Below are 14,091 nucleotides of genomic sequence, written 5' to 3'. Positions count from 1 at the left end.
GATGTATATATTTCTCTTTATCAATCGTGCGACTATTAAAAGTATTAAAATTTCATATTTATGTCTGTATAGAAATATATCGATGTTTTAGAGATATGAGAAAACGGAGACAATTACTAAAATAGACTTTTTCATTTCGCGATAAGAGAGAGAGATAGATAGTATAAAGACGTTTATTAATATTCTACAAGCTTTTTAAGAATATAAAAGTGATAAGTAAAAAGAAAATAAAGAGAAAAGCCTGTAACACAAATAATATCTACAAAATAAAAATAAAGAAATAAAAGATAAAAAAAATAAAAATAAGAAAATAAACAAATAATAAACAAAAGAAAATTAAAAAGTAAAATTTTAACAAAAAAATTGTATAAAAGAAAGAAAGAGAGAGTAAAAAAACAATTTTCTTGGATCAATATTCCTCAATTAAGGTAATGGCGATCGTGGATCTTTTGACAGAGATGAAAGAGAAAATGTACAGAGTAATACTAGAACTATATCGTTCACGAATTTTTTTTTTACCAATCTTATACAGTTGATAATTTTCTTAATAAAGATAATAAAAGCCTCAATAACTCTCGAGCTATAAGCAACTGAGAATAAAAAAACGTACAAACAATTTATCTTTTAACACATGATATAACTTTACTTCTGTAAATATATTTGTACTTAAATTGTGAAAATATCGGAGTTATTGGAATTTCCATTTCGTGCGAGACGAATCGATTTAAAATTTGCCAAGGTACTCGTAGACGGAGGAAAAAGGGGAAAATCATTTCCCACGTATCTCTATGACTACTCATTCAGACTGTCCTTCTCTCTACTAAATCAGACTTAACGATTCCCTGCCTGCGAACTCACTTGGTATATTGTAGAAGTTACCGGATGGGGTGCGTACGAGACAGGATGGCTCGAGATCGGGATCGCGTTCGTGATCGCTCGCTGCGTGACTTCCTGGCAGTCTTCCGTTGAGCCGGCTCATTGCGGGGTTACGGGGTGGCACATCAGGCGGGCCCCGTGGTGCCGAACTGTCCAACAAACACCCTGCAACAATAAAGAAAAGGCACACTCAGTTTGAGACGCTGGACATCCTTTAACATCTTTCTTAATTGTACGGGATCTACAATAGAGTTATAAATATCGAAGTCTAAAGATAAAAGCGTTTAAAAGGAATCCTTTAAAAAACCCTTTTGCCCGTGAAATTTCTCCTTTGAAAAGATAGGCCTTTGTATTGTATCTCGCCCTTGGTCGCTGATGTAATAAAAATAAAATCAACCCTTGCAAATTGTTACAAAAAGGAAATTTGCAGCAGTCAAAAAGAATTCTATTTCTAGTAAACGGTTGATGGAAATATGAGACTTCTTTAAAAATTGGCTGTCTCAGAATAAAGTTGCTTCTAACGGTTGGTAAGAAAAGCGGCGGACCAATACGACGACGCGAGGATTCGCCTAGGATCTAGGGCGGCTGGTCTTAAGGCTTATAATGCTCGCACCAAGTAATCCAGGGCAGGTGGTCCCAGCCCCGGTTTTCATCTGGCGAAGGGTTGAGCCGATCTCACGATTAGGCATGGTTCACACGCGACGCGCCATCATCGGGACATCATCGGGGGTGGATGGATCCTAACCCTATCCGCGAACAATCTAGGATTTTTTAAGCCAAGATTTTTTTTAAAAGCTAAAGCCGGTAAAAGTTTGCTTTCAAGCGATGATGCAAACGCGGCGTGGATTTGCGAGTGGATTTGTGTCGCGGATTAGAAAGATCGTTGAAAGATATCAAAAATGGAGAGCCGCCTGATGCGATTCGTTGATTCATAACGCGAAAGACCACCACATCATTTATTTCGATATTTTATACGAAGCGTTAACAGGTTATTGTTAGACGCATACTGTAATATTCAGCAGGCTTTATGCACACTGTGGTAAACGCAAGCAGTTGCAAAGTTAAATTTCGGTCAGATAGTTTAAGCACCGTATGTACTCGCGTTTGCGTTAGAGAAATTTACTTGCGGTTTACTTTACTTCTCTAATATATATGTGATATTTCTCTAAAATATCGTTTTATTTTTTGTTATTTGTTGAAAATATATTTTACAATTTAATCTCCCATTTTACTTTATATAGACAACGTAAAATTGTGTATCAGTCCATCACTGATATCATTAAAAAATAATCGAATTCGTGGGGCACTACATCGACAAAAACCCCAAAAAGGGATCCGGTTGAGAATATCGGCAAGAAATTCGAACCGCTTCTTCTGCATCGAGTGTCAGCCAATGAGGCGGATTCGTTCGTACTCTTTTTCTGGTGATGGTAACGAACGTCGCCTGATATCCTATTGGACGATAAAGGGTGCAACAGGAGGCGACGTGAGCGGAAGAAGACAGGAGGACAGCAAAGGGAGAACCGGGCGAGCGAAAGATGAAGGAAGAGAGTGCGAGAGCAGAGCGAAGAAAAAAAGAAGAAAAAAGTTTTATCCCGTGCGACGACAAAGGACTTTCTCAATCTCGTCTAATCGCGTGCTCGTCTCCCCTTCATCCTTCCTTCCATCCGTTCGTCGTACCAACTTCGATTCGTGCTTCGCTTACGCGACCCTCTCCTCTCTTCTCCTTCCGTCCCATGGACTTGGTTCAACCAAGAGCACTCGACCCTTTTACGATCGAACTTTCCCAGTTTCGACATTTCGCTCTCGGTCCCTCCTTCCCGCTTCCTCTGTAAGGAAAGCACCATTTGGCATTACTACCAATGTGCATCGGTCCATCGACGAAGGTAGAGACGCGTAAACTAGCATAACATCTCAAGGACACCGTACCCCTTTTTCCAGAAGTCAGAAGTCATCTCGGAAAAACAGCCCTTTTACGTTCGTTCAGGATACGGACACATGGTAATGGTACACGAATATTAGCTGTGAATGCATCATGTAATTGGAGAACAAATTAATATATATCGGCGTAATTAATAATAATAATATATTAATAATAATCCCGAATGTGAAATTCTTTTATTATACCCTCCTTCCCACCCCCGGATCCGTGATGTCTGGCGCCATCAAATATGAATCCTTATATTAATATTTCCCAACGGAAGCTATTAAATTTTAATTAATACAACAGTACTGTTCAAACTGTAGAAACAGCGTGATATTAAATTTACGCATGATTTACGTAATGTACATATTAAAAAATAGTTCTCAATCAAAATGATTATCTTGATCCTGTTGCGGAACGTAGAACCGTAGACTGTCGAGAAAGTCACGATAATTTTTGCTAATAGAAATTTCACTGAAGCGGACGCTGTAGTCGACAGTGCGCCTTGTCAACCGTTTCTATTATATCTGAAACTTGTTAACCCCAGAATCCGTTCGTTACGTACGAAACGCTCGCGCAACTCGAGAGAGCTCGAGCGCTCGACAAGAGCTTGCGCTGGTCTATTCATCCTTCCCGGAGCCATCGAGGCAGAAGAGTCTGTGGCACGTCGTTATTCTTGCTAATAGATCGGCGGGAGTGGGTATTGTCCTGACACAGTTACTTGAAGGATCTCACCCCGTCGTTGTCGTCGCCGTTGTCGCTCCTTTTCCCGCCGCGCCGTTCTAACAGTTTGAGTGTACGAGAAAGATCTCGTCATCGTCGTCGTCGTCGTCGTCGTCATCGTTGTCGCTCGAGGAGAATAAATAAAAACAGACCGAGGAAGACCAGCAGAGAGGGAGAAAGTTTGAGCATCGACAAAAGAGCACGGGATTTTGCGTGCCGCTATCCGATATCCAGGATGAGCATCGCCGTGACAAAGGATGCGCACGCGGGTAGGATGAAGCGAAGCATCCGTGAATCGAATTATGCTCGCCTGGTTTGCGCGCGACTGAGTCCACATTCGTGAAGGGACCTTTAAGGGGCGGAGAGGCACGAAAGGAACACGTCGTCACAGAAGACCCTGGACTGAATGAGTCCTGACCTCGAGGACCCACACCCGATGCCGCACACCCGGCCAACGTAATGGATGCGCGCCCATTGAGAGTGTACGTCAAAACGCGTAACATAATATCGGGGCCCTTACGCGCAAGAGCCCATGCCTAATGGAATTTATTAGAGAAGGTACCTCCTTTTTTCGAGATCCTCAGGTACGGAATCCCCAATGGATCGAACGTTCGCCGTGGAATCAAGAGGTTCTCCAGATCGTTAGATTGTCTTCGGATCACTGGATGTGTTCTTTCGACATGGAAAAGTTAACTGGGATGATCGTACATGGAAAAAAAGTTAAATCTTGAGAGCAATTGATTGCCACTCACATTGAATGAGGTGTAATCTGATCCTGTCAAATGTCTAACTTTAATTGAATATCAAAATAATAAATTTTTAAGAGATATCTAATTTCGTTATATTAATATTTTTTTTCTTGGTTTTGTGTGTGTGTTAAATAAATGTTAATTTAATAGTAAAAAAATACGTGAGTGTATATATATGTGTAATTTGATGACAAAACATTACTTTAATTAAACATTGTTCGCATGCGAGAATTATAATAACAATTTTATGATTATATAAGATTTAAAGAAGCAAAAAGAAAATATTAAATTAAATAAACTCGCGGTATTGTAGATTTAAATTATAAATTTTTGATAAAAGATACACTGTATCCACGTTATTTTTCGCCAAAAAGATATGACTCGTGTGAAACCGCTTTGGGATAAAATACCGTATAAAGCAACATCGTAGCAATATCCACGGAGATTTAGGAGGGGAAAGGTGAACAAACGATTCGGGAGCCTGGTCACGTATCAAAGAGCAGAGTGGACGAATTTTGGGGTGCAGAGCGAAGAAAATGAACAAGGGTTAGTCTCGTGTCTGGATTAGCTTTCGGAACGGAACGAATTAATACTATATCGCGCGCTGAATAAAGCTGCGCATATTTCCACGTGCCAGCGGCGGTCGCGTGAGAAGCTTCGCGTATGGTCATAGTTTCATAAATCCACCGCAAGGAACTAAAAAAAAATATTATCTTACTTTTCCATGACTTGTGTCTATTTATGAAGTAATGACTTTTTATAATTATATTAAATGTATGTGGATGTATGTGTGACTAGGATTTTCAGAAAATGTATCTGTAAGTTACAGAAATAGTAACTCTCAAAATGAAAGTTTACAAAACGAGACTTTTCCCTTCCTTGCGCCAATTAAATATAGCTTTAGCTTCTTTTAAGATTGTGGAAATATATATGAATAATTAAAGATGGTTATTTTCATCTCAGAAAATCAATAAATCAGTCAAACATTTCAACTGGAGATGCGAATAGCGTAAGCTCAAATCGAGTTGCTGTCCTACTCACCAATTTAATAAATTGAAAGATGAGATTGTTTTAAACTTACGAGCAAACTGAATTTCTGCGCAACTAAAAATAATCGATGCGTCCTGTATTCGTTCTCGAGAAGGAGAGGAATTTCTGACAGATCGCTTGAATTATATCAGACCATGAGATGAGCACAAAAAACAAATAGAGAGAGAGAGAGAGAGAGAGAGAATCTTATAAAAACGTTATTTAACGGATATATGCTATTTTAGTTCTTCCAGCAGCATCACACAGAATGTCGGATATATCGGGAGATCCTCCAGGCTTCTCGATTCCCGGCGAATCCTAAAGCGGTTGAGTTATCTTGAGTTTACGTACACATACACCCCACTGCCGACGCCGCCGCCTCTTCGTGCTATCTCCAGAACTTATGGAAGCCATGTTAGAATTTGTGAAACAACCACTTTACTCCGGGAATCACTACGTCGCTGTAGTATCGGGTAGCGTTTGCAATTTATCGCAATATCCGGAAGTTTTCGTGAAAATTTTCCGCTGCACGTTGCATCATCTTCCGCGTGCGCCTGCGTCCGTATCAATTTACCATAATTTAATTATGATAAAACGCTCAACTACGCGCGCAATTAGTCTCATTAAGGATGTTGGGCAAAATGAAATATCGCGTTTCCACGTAACCAAAGATCTTTCCTAAGCCCGCTCAACACATTGCTTCTCAAGATCATGATCTATCTCAATTGGCCATCCAACGGTAGTCGGTCATATCACATTCACATCATCATTGTATCGCGTTTGATCGCATTATAATACATTATTATGTAAAAATATATTTTATCTTTGCTTATTTTGTATCTTTTATATAACACTGGTTTTATATAACAGCAATTATGTTAAATGGATAATTTTTGGATGGTTCTTTTATATTTTTTTATGTTGATTTTTGAAATGAGATTATAATGTATTCTATTATACAGACTCCAATTTTTTTATAAGGCAAATGGACGATAGTGATCTAATTATTAGGCAAAAACTTTTAATAATATATATGACTTTCTTTAAATAAATACTTATTTGACGAGCAACGAATTTATTTAGACATGTCATTAAAAGCTTAATGTTTAAAATTTTGGTTATTTTATCCAATAATTGGGTCATATCTACTAAGTGTCCATATACCTCATATTACTTATAAGAAAAATTGGAGTCTGTAAAATAAATTCTAACTTCATTTTCAGAATTAGCATAAAACAATATATAAGAACCATCCACTTATTTATATTTAAGCAGATGAGAGAGATATACAAAAATAAAAAAATTTTTTAATGTTACTACAAAATCTTGCTCTTCCCATAAATTTATTAAACGAATCAGCATAAAAAAAAAACTATGGCAAACACTCTACCAGATCAATTTAATGTTTAAAAAAGTGAAATTTTATCAATCAGTAAATTATTGGAAAAAAATATCAATTAAAAAAATGTTTAAATGCACGTTACTCAAAAACTTTGTCCTTCTCATAAATTTAATAAACATATTTGAAATCAATGCAAAAAATAATATGAAAAACATCGTATCAGACCAATATAACATAAAGAGAAATTTTGTCGATTAATATAACTTATAAGAGGGAAATTTATTTCCCATCAGAATAAAATATATCTGTATAAACTTCAATTACACAAAGATACTTTCATTACTTCGATAATCGCGATTGGCTGCTGACAGCACGCCAATAATCATTACTAATCCCTGCATTTTCGTTCCTTGGGAGCGAATCGAGTCCTCCAGTTTTATATCAGTAGATCGAAAGCGCGCGCGCGACGTCGTCGCATTACGTCTCGTTAGGAGATTTTCGCCGTCGAGTGACCTGAGAGCGAAGGGAAAGCCTTCTCGAGATCCTCTCTCTCGCTTCCTTCTGGCATCAGAGGAAAATCTTGAAAAATGAAGGGGCGGGCCGGCCCGTTTCTCTCCGGGAGGGGAAAAGAGCGCGGGTAGGGCGAAACAGTTTTAATTGGAAGTCGGAGGAGACGCGACGCAGAGGGAGAGACACGATGTGGACGGGAGGGTTGGAAAGAGAGGAAAGGGGTGGCTGAAACGGAGGGCCGATAGCGGCGGTTCTTTACCCTCGTGCTCGTTCTACGCCCTATGTGGAACCTCGTCCCTTACCCTCGTGTTACATACATTTTCGCGCGTACGTGGGTACAGACACGTCCGGATAGGGCCGACTGCGATGAAACTTAGGGGAAGATATGTATCAGATATATCACTTTTTAATATTTTTTTTCTAATTACACCACGATATTACACGTTGAAATGATACCTTTAATATTTTGTGCGCCGTACAATTTTTTTATCATTCATCATAATTATATTGCTTTATTCATTGTGTTCAATTATTTTCTCATTAATTTACTTTATAGCTCTGTATACACACACATATTATAATATCCTTCTTTTATCAATATAATTTATAAGACAGAAACTGTTGATGGTCTATTATTGTGGAATCTATCTTTCACGTCGGTCCTGCTTTCGGACGTGCTTGCACGTCTGTGTGAATTCGAATGCACTAACATCTGTACCAGGAAGTCGAGCATCGCATCTCTTGGCGGCCTTAAACCGTGCGGAATGGCGTGGTGTCGGTGCCGCCGCTCGTTTTTCCTACGGACAAAGTGGAAACTCCACGAGGAACGATCCGCCGTGAAGGCGAGGGAGGGAAAAGAGAAAGAGGGAAAAAAAAGGACTTAATTCGTTTCCCATTAGAATTTACGTGGCTCGAAAATAAAAAGGGAGTGGGATAGACCGAGAGAGTCGGAGAGCAGCGAGAAAAAATTCGTGGAACGCTCTCCCGCCGCCCAACTCGACCATTGGATTTTTCACGGCACGCCGGTGTCCTGGAAAATCGAAATTAGCTTTTCCACGGCGGCCAAGTCCGCGGGAGTTAACAGGGACGGAAACGGAAGTCGAAATAAATGGTAGCTGATAAAGAGAGAGAGAGAGAGAGAGAGAAAACTGGCGCGCGCGCACACGGCACTTGTCCCGCGTTCTCTCTTTGAAATCTCGTCGGCGTGTTTCCGAAGAAATTCGTGATGAAAACTCACCTACGGACTGAGACATGAAGACTCCACAAAGAGCGTACGTAAACTAATAACGTTCCTGCACTTGCGTCGCGTGTTTACGGTACTAAATTAGGAAAACTGAAATCAGGAAAGCTCATTAGAAGCGCAGCACGGCAAAACTGGGCACCGATAGAATTATCTGTTTTAATCCAGCATGTAAATTCAAAGAGTTAATACGTTTTCTCATCGGACCGCGATAACTACGTCCGACGTCCGCCAAGTCTGAAACGTATATAATTCACCTTAAATATACCGTCGTATTTAAGCTGAAGCTTTAGATGATACATGGTCCGGAAAATTTCTGTGTGTCAGCCTAGAGAGCTATTACGCGCGTACGTGTAACGTGCAAGGGCGGTTACATTAAGTACGATATATCTGAGAGGATCTCCTTTCGCGAAAGTACGCTGAAAACTTTTCACGTTCGGCGAAAATAAGGGGCTTCGGGCTCGGGTGAGAAAATGGGGCGGCTTAATTCGTTTCCCATTAGAATTTATGTGGCGTGCACACGCTGCCGGTAGTAGTGGAAAAGCCGCGAGTGGGTTAGTCTTTAGTTTTTCCTTCTTTTTTTCTCTCTGTCTTTACGACTAGGAAGTCCGGCATGTCTAGTATCTTCGAGTGGACCTCCGCGAAGCACCTCGATACGACACCCTTGGCGATCCTTTCCTTCGAAAGAAGAGACTAAGCCGAGCGTGGAAAGACGAGGCATTTTCCAGACGGGAAACGGCGGTTCGAAAATCAAAGCGTCTGATCGTGTGAATTCGAGCGAATGCTCGACCCTTAACTCTCTATCTTTCGCTTTCATGTGAAAGCTCGCAGGATATCCCTGACATCATGCATAAAAATTGTTATTAGTCAAATAGTACAAATTTTATTTCCGGCCTTCTCTTTCAACCTTCAAGTCGGATTGAATAACGCTTGAATGATAACTTGTTTTGCATTAGAAATAAATTCCACAGCATAGACTTCACAATACAGCATGGAAAAAAAAAATGTTTCTGGCTACAGCTAATTCTGATTAGCTGAAATTGCATTAGCTACAGATCAATTTATTTAGCAACATGAAGTTAGTTGTCACAGTTATCGTATATGTCCATGTAAAAGAAAATTGTCTCTACCACAGCTAAATATGGTTTGCTGAAACTTTACTTGTGTTACCAAATTATCTGTTACATAGAAAACATTTACTGTAATGATCAATATATCGACATAATAGCAAAATGCTTGTCTGTTACTATAATGAAAATATTTAGGTTTCACAGCTAATGGAAATTAGACCTCGCAGGCACGACGTTAGATGTCCATATAATACTACTGAATTTGGCTGCCATACCTAAATTTTTAGCTGTGGCAGCTAATCTTTTTTTTCCGTGAGAATTTTGATTAAATCAGCTTTTTACTTCTTTCATCGTATTGCAAAATAAAATAACATTATTTTGCTCACACAATGTGCAACTTGATTCTGTTTGAACTTTTTCCACGACATGTACATGCTCAATAATTTACACTCTTAATCTTAATAATATCACATTAATTTTATACTTTATTATAAGTTAATATAAAGTGCAGATAATAACTTGCATTAATTTTTAACGATAATAATACCTTTTTCTTTTCGATTCTCGTTGCGAAAGTTCTGTCTCGTGGTAGGATATCGATTGAGAACATCGATCGAAGCATAAAGTGTTCGCGAGCAAAGTGTAGGATGTCAGGAATTGCGGCCGATATAATTGGTACCCTGTTTTCGGACTGCATCGGCGAATCGAAACACGTGGAAAACGCTGTGTGTGTTCACGCGAGCGATCGCCGAGCAGAACATACAATGAACAACCGGTTTTACGTCCCCCTAACACGCCAATTAAGGAGTCGCACGTGAGTTGGGACTCGAAATTTTTCGCATGTCTGTTTCCAGTCCGATGCGTTTCTCGTTATAAATATTTCGATTAAAATTACAAACGCGTTGAACAATCAACTAAAAACAATTTGAAACACTCTGTTTTTCAATAATATCTCCAGTGGTTAAAAATCAGGCGCCATTAGTAATTACTTAAAACGATCCGAGTCTCATTCGTTCACATGTCTACATTTATTGTTGCAGTTAATCACGCTCGAGAATGATAAGTATCTTCGGTCGAATCGCAACGGTCTACAATTCCCAAGTTCCGAACATCGGACGGCAACGGGGTCTCTTGTAAAATTGCTGCAATTTGGCACCAAAGAAACGCATCGGACCGAAACACCGCTAACACTCCGAGTAACTCTGTAAGCTCGTTCTCATCGGCAAACTTTTGCGGTCGAGAGTCGGTGAGCCTGTAACTCGCCCACGTGTTCCCGTCTGTCGACCATTATCGCCAATCGATGATCGTGCTCGCTGACGATCTCCCGTGGGCGAGTTCTCTCCAACGTGAATGTCATAATATCTGTGCCCCGACGTCGTGCGAAACGCCGCGATTCGATAGCAAGTCTCGTACAATCACGCTTTACGCGCGTCAGTTACACGCTGGTTACACGGACATGCCGCGAATAAATTACCCCTCGGGACACAAAGGATTCCGCCGATCTAGGACGCGTAGGTGGCTACGAGTCCGCAATCATCGGTGAATCGGCGCCCTTTCGATCGAGTCGAGCGAGTCGCATTATTGTTTCATCAAGTGAGCGGTTGGCTCAGGACGCGATGGCTAAGTATCATCGATACCAGCTCGACCCTCCGTCCCACGAGAATTGCTACATCAACCGATGCGAGGACTGTATCGCGGGTATACTCCAGGATTGCCCTGAGCTTTTTTGCACAGATAAGTATAATACGAGTAAGTAATATAGATTTAGGCCTTCATGTCAAATTTATTTCAGACTATCAAAGCTGGCCTGCACTGTTATAGATATCAAAAGAGCAATGCACGACAACCCAATCCCTCGAGTTAAATAACATTTCGTTATTTTTATCTTCCATGTGTGCCAAAATGTAAATCAATCCATTTCTATAATTATTTTTAAAGTAAACAACGTCCACGTATTAACGTATGCACTTAATAAACATGGTAGAAAATTTATGTTAAATTTAACACATTTCACGTGTCCCAAAGGATTCACACAAATTTATGTGTTAATTTAATATAAATGAATATGTTAAAAGGTAACATAAATATTATTTTAACAAATAAATAAAAAGGTAATACTGACACAGTTTGTAAATAAACCGTGGAAGCATATTTTTTCAGTAAAATAACGTTCACGATATATTAAATCAACACATTTTATTTATTCATCTTAGAATTTAAAAACATATTATTTTTATATTGTTTATTTATTAATGAATTGTATTATTTTGACACTAAGAAATGTTGAATATCGATTTAATACAAACTATTTAAATAACATAATCACATTATATCAAATTAACATTCGAATATGTTACAAATTCAATACAAAACTGTAATAAGGACTTTAGTGGACCAACACAAACATGAAATGTTTTTTACTCTCTGTAATAAACTAAATTTAGATTAAATTTAACAGATATTCTTGAATTGAGTTAAGTTTATTTTTCTATGATAAATTGACGATATTATTAAGTATACACGAACAGTAGCGACCTACAGAAATGATTAAAAATAACTCAATTTAGGTAAAATCTGACATAAAAAAATAGTGTATCAATTAATAAAGTAAAAACTACATCAATTTTTCTATTTTGCGAATTGCAAACAAACAAAAGTGGAAAAATAACAAGATGAAGAATAGTTGGTGAATACTTATATCGGTTCTCATCCCTGTTAACATTTCATAGAGCTCCAAGTGATTTGTCAAAAATAATATATAATACCGACGACGTGTATATGACATTTTGTTACTTTCGAGATGTCGTTAAGGTTTAATGCGGAAGCAATAACCTTTTCTTTCGCTCGTTAAGTAACTTTGCGACGATGTCGGGCATCAGTTAGTTGCGAGTGAACAACGTTCGCAAAATTAATTGAGTACAAACACTACAAACAGTCGTGGCTGTAAATGTATCTCGGCAGCACCTGCAGACATTCCACAGTATCGTTTAATTAGCGGTCGCTTTGAATAGTAGACACGATTCTTGATAGTTACATTGGATTTTTTTTTTTGCGTAATCGGGCGACACACAGATCGACTCTCGGAGGAAAATCGTTCGCGGGCGAATGCAGTACACGCACGCACATACATACGTCGCAGTTATTTATTAACCGGTCATTTAATGGAGCTCCGCTATATAATGTTTTACGTTACCGTAGTAATGCTGGTCGTAAAGTGTTGCTAACGATTACCCATGTATCTCGCGCAGATCGACGAGCGTATCCCGTGTTACGTTCCCCGGCTCTTTACGACGCGGGCGACACGGGCAATTGGAGATCTACGATCTATACACGGGTTAGCAGGTCTTACCTGGGAGAGAAACAGGAGAGGGAGAGAAAGTGTGTGTGAGAGAGAAAGAGGGGGGGGGGAAGGAAAAGGATAGAGAAGGAGCAAGAATTAATTAGTAATAAACGCACGGGTGTTAACCGATCGTCGCGCTTCTCCATCGGCTTTTCGACGTTGGTATTCGTTAATCGGCGCAAATAACAGCCGATGGAAATCTTACGGTAATCGTTCTCGTTCCATCGGTCTTGACCGGCATGCGCCTATCGGGCCTCTACGATCTACGTCCTACGATTCCATACGATCTACGGCTATCTCTCGCGCGCGGTTCTCTCTCCACTGCACTGTGATATAGGATCCTGGAGAACGCGGTCCGACTATTAATTACAGGCTGCGGAGGAGGCGAAGTCGTTAGTACACCTACGTAAAGAAAGGAGTGATTTAGGACGCACCAATTCCTCTCTCCTCCACCTCATCCTTTCTCCTGAAATCCTTCCTCTCCCCCCCGCCTCCTCCCCCCTCAGGAAACTTTCGAATCTGGATTTCTCGCGGCGAACGAACCTAATGAATAGGGCCACACTCACGAGAGGCGCCGATAGGTCGATAGATTTCGTCGGAATAACCCGGGATATCTGCCAACAACGTCCACAACGATATCTATTATGTCCACAGTGCAGTGAATTTCTACTTCTAGGTCAAATTGCGTTACGGAGTTAAAATTGAATAAGGGAAGAAATTCTACGTTCTTTCTGGCACACTTAGACAAACGTCTGGAAAGTATCACAAGAAAGTACAAACACAAGTCGCAAGTGCTATTATTATCAGATTTAAGTCAAACTTTAAATAAAAGAAGTAGATTTGCATGCAACTGTATTAAACTCTTCGTCGCGTAAATCTGTTTGGCAATCTTGGGAGTTAACCCGTTTTCTCGAAGGAGTAGAAGGTATCGTAAAATGTTTATCGGCTACCATCCCAGAATTTCACGCAGGAGAGGCCCGAGATCGGCGCGATAACTGTGCGCATCGTGTACCGTACGGCGAAATTTATCGTCGGCGTACGCACGACGTTTGTACTACCCCCTTATGATTTTCTCGATCCCACGTCGCCATTCCTCTACCGTAATCGCGCGAAAGGAAATGATTTCTTTAGAGAAATACGCCGGCACACGGCTCTCTCGGGTCGGTTAAGGCACGGGGCCGAAATAAATCCGCAAAGCCGAGGTTAAAATCGATGCCGTGCGGCCGTTTGGTGAGGATAGAGCGAGGAGAGGCAGAGAGGTTGCCGCCGGAGGAAGAGGAAGAAGGGG

The 14,091-nt window shown here is 40.0% G+C and overlaps 1 protein-coding gene across 1 annotated transcript in view; it reads right to left on the bottom strand.

Annotated features, from left to right (window-relative positions):
• Positions 1-14,091, bottom strand: part of Ten-m (teneurin transmembrane protein Ten-m) — a 392,191-nt gene that overhangs the window by 24,755 nt on the left and 353,345 nt on the right. Inside the window, exon 3 of the mRNA XM_018503970.1 lies at positions 859-1,041. Within this exon, the coding sequence (XP_018359472.1) occupies positions 859-1,041 (183 nt within the window). The remainder of the gene's footprint in view (positions 1-858; positions 1,042-14,091) is intronic.

Source organism: Trachymyrmex cornetzi, unplaced genomic scaffold (genome assembly GCF_001594075.2).
Source record: "Trachymyrmex cornetzi isolate Tcor2-1 unplaced genomic scaffold, Tcor1.1 scaffold16, whole genome shotgun sequence".
Lineage (NCBI taxonomy): Eukaryota > Metazoa > Arthropoda > Insecta > Hymenoptera > Formicidae > Trachymyrmex > Trachymyrmex cornetzi.
The sequence above is the reverse complement of the archived record's forward strand: the minus strand, read 5'-3'. Positions and strand labels throughout refer to the sequence as shown.